Below are 21410 nucleotides of genomic sequence, written 5' to 3' on the forward strand. Positions count from 1 at the left end.
AAGGATGATTGCGTAATCCTGTGCACTCCAATGGCTCAAAAAGACTCCGGAATGGCGCCGGTGTACTCTGTAATCAAATTTATGAGTGGTCATAACTTTTGCTTAAAGAACTGATTGATCCGTCCGAAGTCGAGCTGTTCCTACGGCATGTTGCATTGGTGAGTGCACTTACTGGAATACCCAAGGGTCCAATATTCATCGTTGGGAATGCTGAAATGCGTTTGTATGTTACTAGCAGAAGTGAAGCATAAATTGTAGCCTGCAATGGGTAATGATAATTAACAATTATGAATGTTCCGTCCGACAGGCGAGACAGGTTGGTTACGTTTAATTTCAAGTGTCATTCGTCAAATAGCAGATGAACGGTTTTGTTTTCCTTACAGCGGCTGACAACGTCAAGTCTGTCGCCTTAGGAGTACGAAATTAGAGGAAATTTGAAACTGAGATCTGGTTTTATGATTCTTGCGAGAATATGTGCCAATGGTGCTAGATGCCCGTAGTTAAGAACCCATATTTCTCTATCTCTCTTTTTCATATTCGTTATTGATGGATATTGACATTAAATTCTACAAATAGCATCGCTTGCAGTAGACATTTAATAAATTTAAGCCAAGTATTTATTTCACAATCACCACCGTCACATTACATATTTTCTCGATACGTGCATCCTTCATTTTTTGAGACAAAAGAAGTTTGATCCGTTTATTAAAATTTTCATTTTTTTTACACCCGAGAATCCTGGATTCATGCACAAATTTAATTTAATTGACCGTTATTATCAGAAAAAAATCTCCATCAAATCTGTGCTCACCAGCCGTTTTCTATAGCTAAGCTGCATGTCTGGACAAAATTTTAAAAAAATCGTTGGGCCCATTTTTAAGTTACCCCCTTTTGATTGTTTAAGTCCACAAATTCAAAGGAAATCTGAAATATTTGAACGTGTTTTCATTAGCCGTGACTACCAGAAGCAATATACTATCGAAATTTGGTAATTAGTTGGTTTATTTATTTATTTGTAACTTATGGGTGGAGTTTTGAATGAGAAAATCAACAAAATTTGGAGTTACGCCCTTTTGGAGGTGTAATAATTAAAAACACTAATTTTAAATAGAATAATTAGGCATTCTAATACCATTAAGCATGTTCAAATGTTTTCAATGGCACATTGCATTTACATGCAGCAAAAGTGTTTCACCATTAACCGATTTTTCATAGGCTCAAGTGCTATAAGGCATTACGGAGCCAATTATGTACAACATACAAACAGACGTAACAACTAGAACAATCATCAACTTAAATCATAGTCACGTGAACATTTACGCCCAATGCTAAAAATACTTCATTTGGCCAACCGCGAACTAGGTGGTGGTAGTGAGAAAACGTCAAACTCGAACAAAAGTGATGCGAGCGCCACGATTGGCATGTCGGCCAACTACAAAATATTTGAATTGGGCGCTATTCTGCTGTGCCATGAAAAAAAAAGTGTTACGTATGTTTGTCTGTGTATGTATGAACTGCTATAGCTCAACTAGCTATCCCCTCGGCTTTTCCGGCTAACTTTGTACTACCCCAGAACATAAACTTCAATTGCCGAGTAATGTAGTATTGACCAAACTATGTCAGTCAAGACCAGTGTCAATACTTATGTTCTCATTTTTAGCATTTTTCACAAATTCATTTAGATTTTTCACAAATCTTCAACTTTACATATATGTTTCCCGGTCTTTTCGATTACACAAACACGTAAAAGTCCTAGATAAATACAATAGTTAAAGCCTTATTTTACTTGTCTAGCTTAATAATCAAAACCCTCTTTTTTTTGTATGATATTCAGTTGGAGCTGCCTGACAGCTTAACTTGTCAAGGCTGAACCCTCGGTCTGGCTTTTGCCAAGTTTCCCCTCTACCAGGACCAATACTCAGACGGACTAGGCAATGGCGCCCACATGAACACTGCTTTTTTTATTAGTATTGTGACGTGGTAGTTTTTGAAAAGTACCCATATTCCCTTGCTTCTGAGAAAAGGAAGCATTGTGAAAATCAGCAGCTCCATCAGAATTTGTTGGAATTAGTAGTGTAGTAGTGTCATTACTAATACTGTCTAATCGGAATGGTTTTGAAAAATTTGTCATTCAAGTGCTATTCTCATTACTCCTGTCTTCTACGTAAGATAAGAGTCTTAAATGTCAATTGTCGTTAAGTCTTAACAAAATTAGGCTGTTTAGTAAGAGTTCTAGTTAATTTCATTTTTTGTTGTTAAAAGTATTTATTGATCATTACGTTCATATATCCTTAAAGAAAATGTCGCTTTCCTTGTCTGTTCAACAATTTTTCGCAACTAGCAAGTGTACCCTAATGATCGATCTCAGCGTCTTACTTTCCATAGTCATTTGTATAGTGAATATTGAACAGTAAAGTTACCTTAGGCTTCTAGGAGAATGTAATCCTTTAAGATTCAGTTTTCGGTGGCAAATGCAATGCTTCACAACGCTTACTTTCTGCTTGTAAATTTTGCGAAAATGAAGCTGGAATTAGATTATTTATACCGTTGTTACAAAAGAGGTATTTCTTATTATGGCAATGTAAAAACCATATTAAAATAAGATTGTCGCCACTTATTTCTACTCAGTGAATCTACTAGTCATTTTCCTAAGAGCTCCTAAGTATTCCCTACGTCGTATATGATAACGATGTATCTAGCTAGCTAATAGTAAGAGTGGCTACGGATCATTCTGGTTAGCAAAAGGCAAACTGAACATCACCAATAGTATTAATGTCCACTTCGAATATATTAATTATTTAAAATGGGCATCAATTCTATCAATGACGCAGAATGTCCGTTGGATCACATCCGAGATATTATTGCGTCTATGCCATATAAATTATGACGCGGCTTTAAGCAAAAAAATGCCAAAATGTGATACCACCACTACAGGTTACGCCTTTGGTTTCCATCATATGGGCTAATGGATTATGCCCTCCCATCGTGGCAAGGTCGCATAACCAAGGTAAGGGAACAATCAAAACACTCTTGAGATGATTCTATAACTTAACCTCGAATTTCATTTCCCCGAATATCATTAATCCAAGTATCATCACACTGAACGCACTATTACGCTGAATGCTATTGACCGCAATATATAAACACTTTGAAATGCCCCGTGATAATGGAATTCGAAGTAATACCATTCAACAAACTGGAACTCGATGTGATGGTCTTCAGGTTTATAGTATTTAGGGTAATGGAATTCAGAGTTAAGGGGTATATTTAAAAAAAAGATTTATAACATATGGTAAAAACATGCGTAAATCCCAGTTTAGGTTACCGAAAAATTGTTAATTGTTCTGTGGCCCTGTTGTTTACTTGCTGCTCTACTAATCATAACATGGTTTGAATCCTACACAAACTAAAGATTTCTATGTAAAGACTCACCAGCTGCTTAACCTGCACAAACAAAAATCATACTTTGGGTGCGACCCAAACTTTCCCAAGCTGACGAAGACAAAACAATTAAAATTAAGCTCTGTTAGTGCTGAGCTTTAAAATTCCATTAAACAAAATGATAACGGATGCTCTAAACTTTGCATTATTTTCTTTCATTTTGTATCGCTGCTTTCTACGTTGTAAATTTTGTTCTGCTACTGCTACCCATAACGCCTAATATTTGTATGAAGTATTCGGAGCTTGTACGGATTTCGGTCCCCCACTGTATGTATACATGCGTTTCGTTACACAACATGTACCAATGATTTGCATGAAAACTAATCTAAATCGTAAGTACATGGGTTCACCAAACTAGCCAGAATATTGTGCTACAAAAACTAATTTGGTTACATTGTGAAATTGGCTCCGTAATGCCTTATAGCACTTGACCCTAAGTAAGCACAATGTGTCATTGAAAACATTTGAACATGATTAACGATATTAGAATGCCTGATAATTCTATTTCACATTAGTGTTTTTAATGATTACACCTTCAAAAGGGCGTAACTCCAAATTCTGTAGGTTTTCTCATTTCAAACTTCGCCCATAAGTTACAAATAACTATATAAACCAACTTTGATTCAAATTATAGCAATATATTTATTCTAATAATCACGGTGAATGAGACCCCATTTAAATACTTCAGATTTCCTTTGAAAGTGTGGATTTTTTTTTTAAATTTTGCCCAGACATGCAGCTTAGCTATAGAAAACGACTGGTGAGCACAGATTTGATGGAGTTTTTTTTTTTGATAATAACGGTCAGGGGAGCACCGTTACTTAGTACACCACCTACAGCTCAAGCTGAGAGAGAGGAGATAGCTGGCCTCGAGCGAGAGTTCCCGAAAGTCAAGGGAACCTGTCATCAACTGTCACCGGAAAACCGCACATTCGAAGGGCATAACATGGAGAACAGTCAAAATTCAAGTAAACGTTATTAAAATTTGTAGGTTTTTTTGGTGATTTCACATTTCAAAATGTTGAATGCCTAAATCTAGTTGTGTGTTCTCAAAATTCTATTGTGTTTTTTATACCTACATTGTTTTTCATATCCACTTCTTGTTGTGTAAGAAGCATATATGATTTTGACCAAAATAAGTTCATCTGACCGTTGTTCACAACCCAAGAATTGAAGAAAGAAGTTAAAGAAGGCTATAAAACATGCCAACTGTCAGTGAGTTGTCTCCTCTCTCTCTATCAGAGCTTAAGTAGCCTTCTGTATAATGGGATCTCCATAGAGTTAGGTGAACTCGTGGCTCATTCTTGTCGTCACACACCGTTCTTCTGCTCGCTGCCGAAGATCATCCTTACCATCCGGCGTTTGAAAATCCCAAAAGCTTGCTGGTCCTTCTCGAACATGGTCCATGTTTCATGCCCATAAAAGACTGATCTACATAAATAAAAAAGGAGTGGTGTTTGTATGTCACGAAACAACTAGAGAACGAGTCAACGGGTTTACCTGTTTTTTTTTCACAGTTCGGTTCTGGAAGTCGGACACGTTGGATTAATGTGTACAAAAAGTCGAAGAACTTCACCGTAAATTTGAGATAAATAGGGTTAGGAAACTGACACTTTTGTAGTAGAATTTTGTTTCACATTAGCAAACAGCCTACTTCGGGACAAATCAAGGTTTGTTAGGTCAACTAGTGCTATTACAAGTGTTTTGAGCATGGTACATTTAAGATCCTACAACATTTCGAAAATTTCAAATGCGGCAACACTAAACGCGGTAAAATTTTCCACAAGCAATCCGATGTCAAAAATAGCTTTTCTTTGCTAGGTTGGCGGTGATATTGATAAACTTTTCTAGGTGTCCTTTGATTGTTTTGTTGTAGGGGAACTGGGGGTAAAATGAACACCCTAAGCAATTTTCTTGTTTTCTTGCGTATGAAGCTCTCAGATTATTTTTCAATTGCTCAGAATTGAAGAAGGATGTTTATGCAATGTAACAAGTTGAAATATTGTGATGGAAATAGAATTTTTTCAACATTATTATAATTTTGAAAATTTCTTTCCACAGAGTCAATGTTCCAAACATGTGGGTAAAATGAACATGTGACGGGGGTAATATGAACATACAATGGGGGTAATATGAACATATCCTGGGGGTAAAATGAACATGTAGTGGGGGTAAAATGAACACCATTCAAATTGAACGGGTGGCGGTATAATTCTCTGCATCTGGTATATGATCAATGCATATCTCACAGACAATCCGGAATCGATGGAACGTTTAGCCACGACCATTTGGATGGCTGTCCATGTCTGTCTTTGTATTTTCTCCGGAAAACTCTCGGCATCTGAAAAAAAATCCGGTAGTATTCGCCCTGGCAAGGTGTTCATATTACCCCCATCTCGAGTGGTTCATTTTACCCCCAAAGAATCAACATATTCAAATCATTTGTTCTAAGAATTGAGAAGATAAAAAAACTTTCAATTTCCGTCTACTTATCATAAATACTTTAAAGATATGGTGTGCTACGCAGTTCAATAGATTTTTGATGATTTTAGTCATCAAAACCATAAATTCCACGAGTGAAAATTTACATCATATGAGAAAACGGAGAGGCGTACTTTGTTTTTGTTTACTTTTTCAGCTTTTGACAGTTCTAGATCGCGCTAGAGTTGTCGAAATAGTTCCTTAGTCTGAGGATTAAGGATGGTACTATGTTTTGCATAGATTTATAGCAGAATTACCGTAAAACACAAACCTGTTCATTTTACCCCCCCTGTCCATTTTACCCACAGTTCCCCTACCCTATTCGGAACGCATTCTGTCAAAATTTGCATCTCAAAGGCAAACAGCAATAACCTTACCTCGAAAATCATCATCCTCGGGGTCAAGTCATAACCCGCACGGTCAAGTATCTCGAATGGTTAAGTAGGGGAACTGTGGGTAAAATGAACAGGTTAGTGTTTTACGGTAAACATGCTATGAATCTATGCAAAACATAGCAGCATCCTTAATCCTCAGATAAAGGAGCTATTTCGACAACTCTAGCGCGATCTTGAACTGTCAAAAGTTGTAAAAGTAAACAAAAACAAAGTATGCCTCTCCGTTTTCTTATATGATGTATATTTTCACTCGTGGAATTTAAGGTTTTTATGACTAAAATAATCAAAAATCTATTGAACTGCGTTGACGATGTGCAACTTTAAAGTATTTATGATAAGTAGAAGGAAATAGGAAGCATTTTTATCTTCTAAATTCTTAGAACAAATGATTTGAAAAAGTTGATCCTTTGGGGGTAAAATGAACCATTCGAGATGGGGGTAATATGAACACCATGGCAGGACGAATACTACCGGATTTTATATCAAACACTGAAAGTTTTCCGGAAGAAATACAAAGACAGTAATGGATAGCCATCCAAATGTTCGCGGCTGAACGATCCATCGATTTCAGAATATCTATGAAATATGCATTGATCATGTACTTACCAGATGCCGAGAATCATGCCACAACCCGTTGAATTTGAATGGTGTTCATTTTACCCCCACTACATGTTCATTTTACCCCCAAGTATATGTTCATATTACCCCCGTTACATGTTCATTTTACCAACATGTTTGGAACATCGACTCTGTGGAAAGCAATTTTCAAAATAATAATAATTTTGATAAAATTCTATTTCCATCACAATAGTTCAACTTGTTACATTGCATAAACATCCTTCTTCAATTCTGAGCAATTGAAAAATAATCTGACAGCCTTATAAGCAAGAAAACATGAAAAATGCTTAGGGTGTTCATTTTACCCCCAGTTCCCCTACCCCGAAATCCATTACCCCGAATAGACCATTAATCTGTATACCTACAATTTTCTCGAATGGATCATAACTTTGAATTTTTTTGCCAAAAAAAAATCCAAAATGAGGATTCGAGAAAAAAAAAACACCAACTGTTGTATGGAATGACTAGTCGAGGTTCAGCACGTCTTCTCTTGGTCCCTGGAGGCTATTGTCGATCGCTTTGTCTCTAACACATAACAAAGGGAACCTGTAGTTCCTTCAAAGTATACTCTATTCAATGGTTCAATAATAATCATACTGCCCTCTAAACCTAAATATTAGGGTTTCCAATCCCGGGAAGAATCACCCGGGACTCCCGTTGTCCTGGAACTAATTTTCTGTTTTCCGTATTTCCCGAAAATGACATACATCCTGTGATGTTCTAAACAAAATAAAAATATCGCACTATTTACTTTTTATGATTGAACCAACCAATGTCGTCACTACATCAGATGTTTTTTTCAAAAAAAGATTATATGCAATTGTGCTTGTTCAGCGTGTGAGGTGCGACGAGTCGAGTGAGGTGACAATTGTCAACTCGCTCTCATTTGAATAACATTAGTCGTCTCACGTCACTTGAGGTTAGAGCGATTCGTCCCGACTCACACGTCGCGCAGAATAAGCCAAAATAAAATTCTTCGAGACATCTATTTCATAAAATAAGTGGGCATATAAAGTTCTCCGTTAATTCAGTTCAATGTAACAGTCACAATTAAAACGTAAGGCTCTCCTTCTTTTTTATTCTAGTGGGTAATGTTATTGGTCCAATGTTGACAAATATGATTTTAATTTTATACGATTTGTTTCGCTCTTAATTTCAGAGCATAGACTTTTTATAAATTTTGAAAACTGTTTAAGCCTGTTGGGGCGCCTTGTTGCCTCAAGGAAAATGGTCAGGGCCAGGGGTTGTTCTTTAACAAGAATGAAAACTGGAATTTCACTTTCACAATTTTTTGTCACTTTTTTATCCTCTGCCAGGTTGATTGATACTGTATGCCGCAGTGTTCAAGAAGGTCAGTTTTTATAACATTAAATGGTTATTTGCATTCTTCTAGAAAACTGCTGTCATAGTACGACGTCGATGCCTAGATGGTTGATTTCATATGTACATCGGGTCGATGATTATCTAATGTTCATTTATTTAGTTAACATTTAAACAGATAACACTGAATCAACAATTTCACGCCACACTCGGTTTGTGACCGCATCTCTCCATCCTCGCTTTTGCCCCACGCTCGCCAAATCGATACGCACTTGATCCGCCCACCTAGCTCGCTCCACGCCTTCTTGTACCAACCGAATCATTTGTTCATGAACTTAATTTTTAAATTCTATTTTTTATATAAAATAATATAAGGGAATGTACGTATTTTCAGCAGTCTAAGCCGATGCCACGATTCATTTGTTGGTTGGTTTGACTTTATTAACGAGATTTTTAGCCCTGGGCTAGTTCATCTCGGGACCAACGGCTTTACTTCCCTTCCGAAGGAAGTCGTCACTATAACTTTTTACGTCATAAGTTACTATGTCGGAGATGGGATTCGATCCCAGGTCCTCGGCGTGAGAGGCGAGTGTTCTAACCACTACACCAGGTCCGTCCCCATTTCATTTGAAATTTTCTCGGACATACGCAGACAATCTAAATGTTTGTTACATTTATGTCTTTGATCCTGTCTTGGATTATACAGGCAGGTGTAGCACGCTAAATGCGGCTACGCTCCGCTCGTTCTCTACACGTGGTCTAGCTCGAAAAACGGACAGCTTAAGCGCCACCTCAAGGAGGACTGTCCGTCAAGTTTAGTTTTCCCGGCAGAAACCCAACATCAGGCCGGGTTTTATGTTGTTAGTTAATATCGGAACAATTCTGACCACCTATCGAGTACGGCTGAAAAAGATCATGTTCCAAACGGTTCTGAATGGAAAACTGGTGCTAACCGTCGTTCTACCGAAAACCACAAAAACACCACTCACGCATTTCTCATCACGGGAGGAACTCACAGTTCAAATCTTCTCGTCCATTTCCGACACGTGAGTGCTGAGGCTGATTTCCCAGGCAGCCCAACCTGGAGTAAAACAAGCAACAAAAAACTAAAAGAACGACGCGAAAAATATGAGAAATTCTTCGGACCCAAATTATTGTTACATGAACTGAACTAACTTTTTAGAAATGTTTTTACAATTGAAGATATCTCATGTAATTGTAGCTATTGTCGGCATCCTTGTTTTCTTCGGCAGCCTTTCTCATAAAAACTGGAGGCAAATCTGTTCGGCAATTCCACAAAAGCCACATTTTGAGGCGTATTTGTTTCAAACAATGGCATTTCTGGCGAGATTGTTTGTTCGGAAATCCCGTCAGGAGGAAGCAGGCATATTAATGGATCCCTCGTACGCTAGCTAGCAGTTTGAAGAGAAGCTCATTTTTTGATACATTTCAGGTATATCTTCATGTATCTTTTTTCATATATCCTAAAACAAAAATCAAACTGAGAAAATATGTAGCTTCACATGCAATAATTTTGGTCATTTTAAATTTGGTCATCTTGAATTTTATCAAAAAAAAAAAAAATATATTTCACCATTTGTGCATCATTTGTTGTTCATTTTATGATCACCATCAAAAAGCTTACTAAGGGGTCGCCCTAAAATCATATTTATCATTTGAGGGAGGGGGGTTGTCTACAAAAGTGTGACAGTGCATGTATTAGGTATTGGAAAAAGCGTGACAGAGGAGAGTGGGGGTCTAGACATCCCGAAAAATGATGGACGTCATATTTGAAACTTCCCTAAGAAAAAATTGAGTTAGAACAGCTGCAAAAACTAGGTGAGCAATGGTATTAGCCGTTTGAAATGAACGATTTTCTAAATTTAAGAAAACAACATATTCTGTGTAACAAAGTAATAAGTATTCAATCGCTGGTTCTTTCCTCGAGTAAAATGTAAAATTAGATTAAATTTTGGGTAAAATATCCGGTAGCCATTTTGTATTATGACGCCATCTTAATTTTAAGCTATAGTATAAGTTATTTAGTATGATCATACTTATCATGTTGAAATGAAATAAAAGCTGAGTTATAATATACAAATACAATTTTCTTGTGAGACTCCCTCATTAACGCCTGGAAGTACAACCGCGCTCTGGGCAATAGCAACGCCCTCCTCAAAAGGGTATGACTACGAAGCTCAAATTTTACGACGACAGGGCTGCTTTCGACCTTATCCCATAGATTCATAATTTGGGGAGGTGAAAATATGGAAATTGGCCCTTCTGAAAAAAGTCAAACGGCAGCAAAAGAAACGAACATTTGTTATTATTTCTTACAATTGGCACAATCGATCGATAATGAATGTCTCTTTCAACTGTTGAAACATATTATTCTACAGAATGATTTATGAACCATTGATTCTATTATACCATTTATATTCGAGCCAATCGCAACACCGAATCTGTGAATGTACCTTGCGAGCACGGTAGCTTTAAGGTGATTATAAAGCAAAGCCAAACTTGGACTTTTCAAGTGCACAAGACTGGAGAATCTGGCAACAGATCGCGTGGAAAATCAAATCAACTTGCTTGCTTGCTGGTGGTGACCAATGGAATACATTTTCAATGGGAAGCGCTGTTTGGTTCTCAAGACTTGTGCTCTTGAAAATTTGAAGTGTGGCTTCGTTCTATAATCATCTTAAGTTGCTACCAATTATTTTCTGTTTTACTTTAACGAATATATATGGCACAAGCATTTCTTTAACGTGGTGGCATTCTTGCAAGCCCATTCAGCGAAAGGGAACAGCAAAAGTTCCCTACCCATTGTCTCGTGTGGTTCTTTGGTCAAGATTTTACGCCAATAAATATCTATAAAGTAAAGTGGGAAAAATGTTCCTTGTCAAGATTTCTAGAAAAAATATTATAAATGTCATTATGGTTTCATTTGCCATTCAAGTATTCCAATATGAATATTATAGAATTCGATTTAGATTTGTAAAAGTTATGACTGTTTGTTGATTTAAGATGTGAGAAATTAGTTAATTGCGTCGGTAGAGATAATGTCTCTGAATTTATCCAAATGCCTGGTACCGTAATCCGGGGTAAGATTGATCAGCGGGGTAACAATGATCGGTACCCAAGTAACACAACATGTCTCATAGAAATCACAGTGACTCCAATATGACTACTGAGAATGTTCTGTTTCATAGCGATAAAACTGTTATTTATACTTATATATGACTGGAAAAGCGCAGAAGGTGGAGCTTGTGCAATATATTTTTATTGTCAAAATTATGTATCATATGAGTTTAGGTATACATAAATATGTATTCTACCTTTTTCAACAAACCATAAACGCAACAAAATGTTAATAATATTTGGTATTGTAAATGTATTGGGATGTCAACAATGAAAAATGCAAAAGTGCCAACATTGACAATTTTAATTACAGGATTACGGCTGAAGAAAACTGTTATTTAACAGTAAATACATGTTCGAATCAAATTATGAAACATGCACTTTTGCTTTGAAAAAAACCAGCTCGCCTTTATAAATCGTAAGTTATACATTGTTTTACATCAGACCAAGTAAATATTTGAAAGTAGAGATCATCGCCTTTTACAAATTAATTCATCAATTACGTTTTCTACTGAAAACACATCAATTTTATTAAACTATTTTTACTATCATCAAAACTTGGAAGCAAAAATCATATAATTTTAGTAAATACTCAAGGTAAAATTAATGAAATAAAGATGGGCCTTCCTTAGCCGAGCGGTTAGAGTCCGCGGCTACAAAGCAAAGCCATGCTGAAGGTGTCCGGGTTCAATTCCCGGTCGGTCCAGGATCTTTTCGTAAAGGAAATTTCCTTGACTTCCCTGGGCATAGAGTATAATCGTACCTGCCACACGATATACGAATGCGAAAATGGCAACTTTGGCAAAGAAAGCTCTCAGTTAATAACTGTGGAAGTGCTCATAAAGAACACTACGCTGAGAAGCAGGCTTTGTCCCAGTGAGGACGTTAATGCCAAGAAGAAGAAGAAGATGGTCCCATTGATACACTGCATGACGAGTGTATTAAGAAGAGATAAAACTTTCGTTGCATTTGTCATTTTTTCTCAAAAAAAAATCGTATACCAAGTGACTATAAAGTGTATTCCAAGTATTTATGTTTTACCTACATTCTATTAAAAAACGAGTAAACCTTGCACGAACACAACTGTGGGTGAATTAAGTAATCCCGTGGAGTCTTTTTCGTATTAAACATGGGCATACAATCACCACACTATATGCATTTATATAAATTGGTTGATCGGTATTTAAAGCATGCTTTCAATTTAATTATTTTCTTAAAACATTCGCTTAAGAGTATTTATTGAACACCATATGGCGAATTTATTGGCCGGCAGTGTATCATGCATGCTATCAAAAGAATTAAATATCACTTTTGTTGCATTTGTTTGATAGACTTATAATATAACATATATTTGACTGAAAATAAACATGTTTTGTTTGTACAGAACATGATTGAAAATAATATATATTATAACATATGTGACAGGAATATGACAAATTGAAAGTGTTTGTTTTTCGCATAAGTCTAAAACAACCGAAATAAGACATATGACCAAACATATGTTTTGGTAAACATGAGAAGACAGCTATGGAACATAATATGGTTGAAACATAGTAAACATAATTAGAACATTTCCCAAAAAATGGCAGATTTGTATTACAAAACAAACTATAAGCCTTAGTAAAACATCCGCACTGAAGTTCAATTTTGAAAGGTTTAAAAATACAAAACGACGACTTACGTGAGACATTACATGTTTCAAAAACTTTCTAGCAACTGTTGTAGAACAAATTGCATATTTTTAATTTTGGATTTATGTTTTCGGTGAGGTTTTTGCGAAAATTGCGTTCTGTTCATGCATACATTTGTCAACTTTTTGAATCAATGATTTTTATCATTATGGGTGACACTAACGAAGATTCATGTCTCACTCGAGATCTGCAAATGGTATGAGCAAGGAAAATGCGATTGTTACTAGAAATAACATCACCGAAAACGATTCCGTTGTCAAATCTTTCATGAATTTATTCAATTAAGCAACATTAATGAACAACTATTAAGAATGCAGAATTTTCTTAGGAAATTGCCTACTTTTAGGCGTATTGCGTGGTCCAAAGTGATTTTATTTTTGAAATTACTCGAAAAGTAAATGACTTGTAAGAGTTTGGTCTCCATATTCGGCTTCAGGGGTCATGATTTGAATGAGCAATGGCATTTTCATTATCACTGAACGTTGTTTACATGGGTGATTAATGTTACCCCATATCAGCTTAATAGAAAAATCACTTAAAACATGTATTTAAACATACTTAAATCTTTTGAAAACTAGAATACAGTATATAGCTACGAGCGGTAGGTGCCAGTTCTTGTTTAAAAAATATGAAACTTACGATATTTGCATTTTCAAATGAAACATTTAAGAAATATCCCAAAAACTGATCAATGTTACCCCGGATTACGGTACGTCATTTGTGGACGGTCCCCAAATTCGAACCTTTTCTTCCTCCTTACTCTACATACAATGTAAATGAAATTTTTAATGATTTGTATTAATTTTGTTGGAAAATGTTAAGAGGTCTCCAAATAAAGACTAAACCAGAATTGTATGTTGGACATCAAATTCACTGTGAGCTTCTTCTTCTTCTTTCGTTACGTCCCCACTGGGACAGAGCCTGCTTCTCAGCTTAGTGTTCTTATGAGCACTTCCACAGTTATTAACTGAGATCTTACTATGCCAATGACCATTTTTGCATGCGTATATCGTGTGGCAGGTACGATGATACTTTATGCCCTGGGAAGTCGAGAATATTTCCAACCCGAAAAGATCCTCGACCGGTGGGATTCGAACCCACGACCCTCAGCTTGGACTTGCTGAATAGCTGCGCGTTTACCGCTACGGCTATCTGGGCCTACTGTGAGCTATTTGTGTCGTCGTTAATTTAATTATACATGAAGCTGTGTACCATGCCCACACAGTTACGGATCACGTACAGTGACGGATCACTTTGGCGTTCAACATCGGATAACTCGCTTAAAACATAAACGTTGACGTAAAACATATTTTTCCCATGTTATACTATTTGTCTTCTACCATTTGTAATGTTAAGCACAACATTCAACCGCTAAATAACGATGTATTTGACAAATGTTTAGTTGGTACCACAAAGCATTCATTATATGGTCGTTTTCTGTAAGAAGTGCCGTCAGCATTCATAAGCTCTCACAGGTGCTAATACTCATATGTTATAGCATAAAACATGCTCGTTCGCTTCGATTTAGTATAAATTCATCTTTGGCAAACATTGTTCTTGATTGTTGACTCTAAATACCGAATATTAGCACTTCTTTCTAGTGATCCATAATATGGACCAGGAAATGATTGTTTACCACGGTTATGGATCACTTCCAAAGAATGTAGATTTCTGCCATTATAAGCATTGGATTCAACATTTTCAGACAATAGCACTAAGGATTAAACTAATTAAAGGTCACAGTTTGTCAATTTCGTTTTTTAGCAGACAAAAATGAGTGGAAAACTTGGTGTGGAGCGAAAACAGTTCATGTCTCAGTTACTACAATGCAGTACCACAAAAAAAATGGCTTCCCGAGCAGAAGAAAATAACAACTGAATACCAAATTGAGGTATTCCATACCAGATCATTTCCAATACTACATACCTGAATGAGGTATGAATTAGCCCTGCATAAGAGGTAAAATACCTCAAATAATATCTCAAGCATATTCTACGAACACCAAACTGATAACTAGATCAGGTATTGTAATACCTCAATAATACTTGATGGATTTTCATATAAAAATGAAATTTTTCAATTGTAGTTCAATACCTCCAGCAGACCTCAATAGCTGTTTAATACCTCAATGAAGTATTTTTAATTGTTTTAAAGATTTTTTTCAGTACCATTATAATACCAAATTGAGGTATTGACATCTGAACAATACCTAATTTTGGTATGATACCAAAAAATGGTATGCATAAGTTATTGGGGAGTTATTTGTTCCTCCTCGGGTTTTTACCCTTGTGTTCAGCTCTAACACTGCTATTTTTTGCAGTAGTATGTGACACATTGTTGACTTTCGCCAAATCATGCAATACAGATGCATTGAGTTGAAAATCTCTTGATTTTGCGCATTGATCCGTAATATGTCACAATTTGATCCATAATATGAAAATTAATCCATAATATGGTTTTCAGAAACCGATACAATTTTTAATTTTTATGTAATCCTGTGTAAATATTACAATCAAAACAATTTACAATTTCTAATGATTCAATTCGTGCTTTTAAATTACAATTTTACGTTTACCATGTCGTTTTATTGAATTTTATAGGTTGGACTCCACACTATTTGATCCATAACTGTGGAGTCATGGTATTTGTCTCAAATATCAAACAAAAAGATACCACTAACAAGCGTAAAAGTGTGACAAGATGGCAACCAACCGTCGTTGATCCACCCATATCGATCAAAACACTTGTACGGAACGTACATATGTGTACGCCGTTGTAGGTAATTATAGGTGTTTATTCGGTTGAACTGGGCATCGTGTTGCGTGTCGTTGGCGTGCGCAGCGGGCTGATTTAATTTCTTAACATGGATAACCGGGGCTGGGTGTAGATACTTATACCTTCATTGGACTTATCGGATTTATGATGATTAATTTAGTTTCAGACTTGGCGTGGATAACATGCCCGGCAACGGTAAGGTGATTTGGCCGATTGTTGAACGGTTGAAGTATTCCTTTGAAGCAAGAATTTGAGCCGTTTTAACAACTGACGAATTACCCTAAGTGAATTATGCGAACCCTTCACGTATGTATGCGTATTCTTTATTGTTTTCCAATTACAGAGTTGCAAACTATAGACATAGCCTAGCGATCGATAAACTAGTACACGGCGTTCGGTATTGCAAGCTACTAACTGGTAACCAAAGAACCTCATATGCAACAACCAGAGTGAAAGGTATGTTAAGTGGGTTCTACTGTTAAGGTTTAAGCGCTTATTCTAGTGGATCTGCCGCGGTCATGATCATCCGTAGAGATTGCGTGGCTCGACAAAGGTACGGTGTGGCCCTGACAAGTGCATCGATACCTTGAACTTGAATTCGATTTTCTCATACTCCAGATCGGTGGATATCTTGAAGTTTCGCAGAATGGCCGACACTATCGTCTTCATACTCATCATGGCGTAACGGTTTCCTAAAAATATCAGAATTATTGTAGAAATTTTATAAAGCTCTACTACTTTGTTAAACTAACCAATACAGCCTCGATTACCACCGCTGAACGGAAGATACGCGAACGGATGTCGATTCTTGCTGTTTTCTGGGAGGAATCGATCAGGATTGAACAGCTCAGCGTCCTCACCCCAGTATTCTTTTCGTCGATGCAGGGCAAAGATGTTCAAAATGAAAATGTTTCCTTTCGGAATCGTGAACTGATCCAGCTGAAGATCCGCTATAGTTTTCCGACCATAAACGGCCGCAACCGGTGCAAGGCGCTGCGATTCCTTGATGATCCTCTCCATGTAGACCATATTCTTCATGACCTCCGAGGTGATCTTGGATTCCGGGGTGGGAAGCAGCTCCTTGATTTCTTTAACGGCTTTCTCCTGAACTTCCGGATGCATCGCCAGGTACATGAGGGTGTGGGCCGCTTGCGTGGCCGAAGTTTCGTTTCCGGCAGCGATCATCGTGTAGATATGATCGGAGATCTCCTTATGCGAGAAGGGTTTCCCGTCGGGCAGAGGAATCGTCAACAGCTGATCGATGAAGATCTGCGGTTTCTTGTACGACAACAGATCATCTTCCTCCTCCTCGAAGTTGTCGTTGCCGGAATCACTTGCGTTGTTGTTCGTGTCCTGCTTTCCCTTGGTCTTGGCTTCGGCAAGCTCCTGTTGTTTTTCTAGGATAATCTGTCGAAAGAGTGATACCCAGTAAACACAAACTCGTATACGATAGCGAATAAGAGTACATAAGTGGAGGCGATATACGTACATGCGCCATAAGGCTGCATTCAAAATGTGCGTATATCGCCTCCACCTTTGTACTCTTATATCTCATCCTATACGATCATGTGTTAACTGGGTATGTTTAGATATATTCAAAAAGACTGAAATACTACCTTATCCGTGAATGCGTAGCAGAACTTCCGGGACTCCATTTCGCGACGGTAGAAGCGTGTGAAGCGATACACAATATCTGGGTGGAGATTGGCGTTGAACATGCGAAGGCCTACGTTGCTAAGAATACTGTTCAAAGGGAAATAATTTTTCAATTCAATTCAAATATTCAGTGTTTTGAGAGAAACCTACATCTCAAGTCCTTCCACAAACTTCTGGGTGCCTTCGCGTTCCAGTACTTTTCCACCAAGAGACGTCCTGCAGATCATGGCCAGAGTGCAGGGCGACGTGAATTCGAGAATGTTCAGTACTTTGCCGGGGGCTGCGTGCTCATGGATGCTCTCGATCATTTTGTCCGCGCAGTCGTTGAAGATCGGAATGAAACTGTTCAGGATGCGGGTGTTGAACGTGGGATTCAGCAGTTTGCGATGAACCTTCCAGGTGTCATCTGTGAATTGAAGAGATGTTGAGATTGAGACTGTGAATTGAAGAGATGTTGAGAGAGACAATTGAAGCAAACATTTCACTGTGCTTTTTGAAATGTAAGATAATCAAAAATAAGTTAAAATTGTTCTCAAAAGCTGCAGCGTTACACACTAAAGTAATATTGCGCTGAGATGCCGAGCTGAAGTGTTCAGCAAAGTTAATGGAGAGTGGTGAATAGACCTATTCAAATATCTAGAAGTTTCTCAGTCAAGCTATATTTTAATTTTTCATGTCGAAATGAACTTCTGGTCAAAATTTCAGTCAATTTGAAGAAAATTTAGATGTGCTTCAAATCAATTATGTGTTTTTGGACTATTTTCAAGCTTCGAAAATTCATAACTACTGAACGAGACATTGAAACTTATCGGAAATACCTTTACATAGTAGTTTATCCAATTCTAGGAACTTTTGTCGAACACTGTTTTATGATTGGAGCAAGTTTTAACATAGTTTGGTTGAGGTTTGTGCTTCAAGGTTCTTGAAAATCACTATTTTTGGGGAGTGTTCTCCCTGAAAAACATACCTGTATGAAAATTTCGGTTTTTTAATTTCCAGAACATGATGACTATGCATTTCTAAAACTCAATCCCGTTTAAAGATACCTTCTATCTTACGAAAATAAATTGTAAAAAATAGGTAATTAGGAAGTACATTCGTAAATCAGCTGTGGGTTTGCCAAGAACACCACCATGAACTTCAAGGAATGTAAAAAATGAACACGTTAGCACTGCTTTTTCTCAGTCGATGATAATGATTGTTTTCAAATCGTTCTGAACAGTCAGTGAAATACGATCAAAACAATCATCACTCGGAAAGAAAAAGCAATGCTAACTTGTTCAATTCATCCATTCGACGGTACATGTGTCATGCACGATTTAACTATCATCAGGTTGGGATTGGTTGTTCGATCTTTGGGCATTTTTTGTAATTTATTGCCTCAAGCATACATGTAGCTGTTTCTGGTTAATGATTTCATAGATTTATTATGTTTATTTCCCATTGACTAGGGCCTGGAAAAATTATGCCAATGTGTGTTTTTTATAGCATACATATTCAGAAAACCGTGATTTCTGGGTACTGTGGAGAACAAATCTCGATCACACAATGTTTAAACTTAATTTAATCTGATTGGCGTGTTCAACAAACTTTTACAGAATAGAATTAGCTTTCAATAGGTGGTAAAAGCAAGTGATTTTGATTTATGAGTATTGAGTTATGATTTTTCAAACCTTAAAATAAGCCTAAAAACACATTTTCAACTTGAAGCATAGTGGAATCTCTATCAAATGAGCTGAAAATTTGACCAGACATTGTTCTTAGCATGAGAATTCAGAATACTTCTTGACCGGAAGATTTCGAGACATTTTTTCAAATATGAACAGGTCTAGTGGTGAACATATCTGCTGAACCGAAACAAGAACAAAACTAAATGCTCGCGAGCATCATAGTGCTGATTTACTCGCAACTGCCGTGCTCGCGAGTAATCGAAGCTAAAGTGATTCGTGAACGTGTTCGTAGCTGTTCATAGTCAATTTCGCTTTTGGGAAAAAGTCCATTTTCCTTCCGAGATTTCAGCTTTTCAATGGTTTTCTACTACAAACTAGTAATTTACTGTCCATTTGATGGTTATGAAATTGATTTCTCTGTCAAAATCGTTATGAATCACACCTTGTTCGATTTACTCGCGAATAAATGTTCGCGAATATTTTGTTATTTCTTTCGGTATGTCCTCTCGAGCAGGTGGGTGTTAAGTTACTCACACCAAGCCTGCTCAAACTTATACAGGTACTGCCTATAGCAACCATGTCCTGTACTGAAACTGCGTCAGGCGGAAGTTCACTTAACAAGGTCTCTTTTATACCAATCTGACGCATTTGATAGCCAATGGGTCCATCAACTTAAAGTGGAGTTTTCCCATTCCTGCCAACCTCTAAGCGTTGCCTTTTTACACGCGTTGTGGATTCCTTCGATACTTCTCTGGTTGAAGCATTGAGCATATTCCTTGATGAAGCGCCCGATAGGTGTCATCTCGGATATGAGCACACGGCCTCTTTAGAGACCGAGTAAGAGTGAGATCTCTAGAGAAAATTCTGGAGAATCTCCAAAAAAGTTCCTGAAGGAGCTTCGAGAAATTTCTTAAGGAAATCCGAAGGATTTCTAGAGGAACTTCGAATGAATGCCTGCAGAATTCATGGAGGAAATCCGAAGGAATCTGAAAGAATTCCTGAAGGAACTCCAGAGAAATTTATAGAGGACCTCTGAAAGATTTCCTGGAAAAACTCCAAAGGTTATCCTGGAAGAACTCTGAAGAAATTCATTGAGGGATATCCGTAGCAAATGTGAAGGAATTTCCGGAGAAACTATGGAGGAAATCCCCGGAGGAACTCCTTGTGAAATTCCTGGTAGATATCCCCGGAGCAATTCCTGGAGAAAAGACTGGAAAAATTTCTGAACGAAATCCGCAGAGTAATTTCTGTACAAAATCCTCACAAGAATTGCTATTGGAAATCACCTGAGGAATTCCTGGAGGAAATCTCTGGAAGAATTCTTTGAGCGAATTCCCGGAAGAATTCTTGAAAACAAAAAATCTGTAGGAATTCCTGGAGAAAATCTCTGGAGGAATACTTGGTGTGTGTCCCCGGAAGGTTTGATATAGGAAATCCCCGAAGAAATTCCTGGTGGGAATCACTAGTGAAATTCCTCAGAAGAACTCCCGGAGGAAACTCCCAAAGAAATTCCTTGAGAAAATCCCTGGAGAAATTCCAGGAGGAAATCCCTGGAAAATTTTGGGAGCAAATCTCCGGAAGGATTCCTGGAGGAAATCTCCGGAGAAATTTCTGCAGAAAATCCCCGGAAATTCCTGAAGGAAATCCACAGAGGAATTTCTGGTGGAAGTATCCTTAGGTATTTCTGGAGGATTTTCCGGAGACGATCCCCGGAGGATTTTTTAAACGAAATCCACGTAGAATTGTTTTATGGAAGTACCCTTAGGTTTTTTTTGGATATAATCCCCAGAGGAATTCCCAAAAGTAAGATTTCTCTAATAGTTTCTTTGAGTTTTTCGATTCTTTTAGAAGTTCTTCCAGAATTTTCTCTTGGAACTCCTCCTGGGTTTCTGCTAGAGTTTCATTCAGAGATTTTAACTGAAATTTCTCTAGTTATTTTCTCCAGTATGTTCCAGAATTCCTCCAGGGATACCTAGAGATTTATTTTTCCTTAATACTTCAGGTGCTTCGAGAGAATGCATTGAGGAATTGCATTCCGTCACAAGACGAGAAATCGTTGAGGAATTTTTAGAACAACTCTGGATTATTTCCCGAAGGAAGTCTGAAGGAAATATAAAAAAACTCCTGGAGGAAAGCCTGGAAGAATTCCTGGAGGAGATGCTAAGGAATTCCTGGAAATACTTCCAAGAAATTGCTGGAAGACCAACGGAAAAAAATCTTAAGGA

At 37.3% G+C, this 21410-nt stretch overlaps 1 protein-coding gene across 1 annotated transcript in view; it reads right to left on the bottom strand.

The window, feature by feature from the left end:
- Positions 1-16160: 16160 nt before the first annotated feature.
- Positions 16161-21410, bottom strand: part of LOC5575188 (cytochrome P450 4C1) — an 86125-nt gene continuing 80875 nt past the window's right edge. Inside the window, exons 2-5 of the mRNA XM_021852746.1 lie at positions 17666-17921; positions 17476-17602; positions 16612-17266; positions 16161-16551 (exon numbers count right to left, since the gene is read on the bottom strand). Coding sequence (XP_021708438.1) covers positions 16382-16551; positions 16612-17266; positions 17476-17602; positions 17666-17921 — 1208 coding nt within the window. The 3' untranslated portion in view covers positions 16161-16381. The remainder of the gene's footprint in view (positions 16552-16611; positions 17267-17475; positions 17603-17665; positions 17922-21410) is intronic.

This window comes from Aedes aegypti, chromosome 3, assembly GCF_002204515.2.
Source record: "Aedes aegypti strain LVP_AGWG chromosome 3, AaegL5.0 Primary Assembly, whole genome shotgun sequence".
NCBI lineage: Eukaryota > Metazoa > Arthropoda > Insecta > Diptera > Culicidae > Aedes > Aedes aegypti.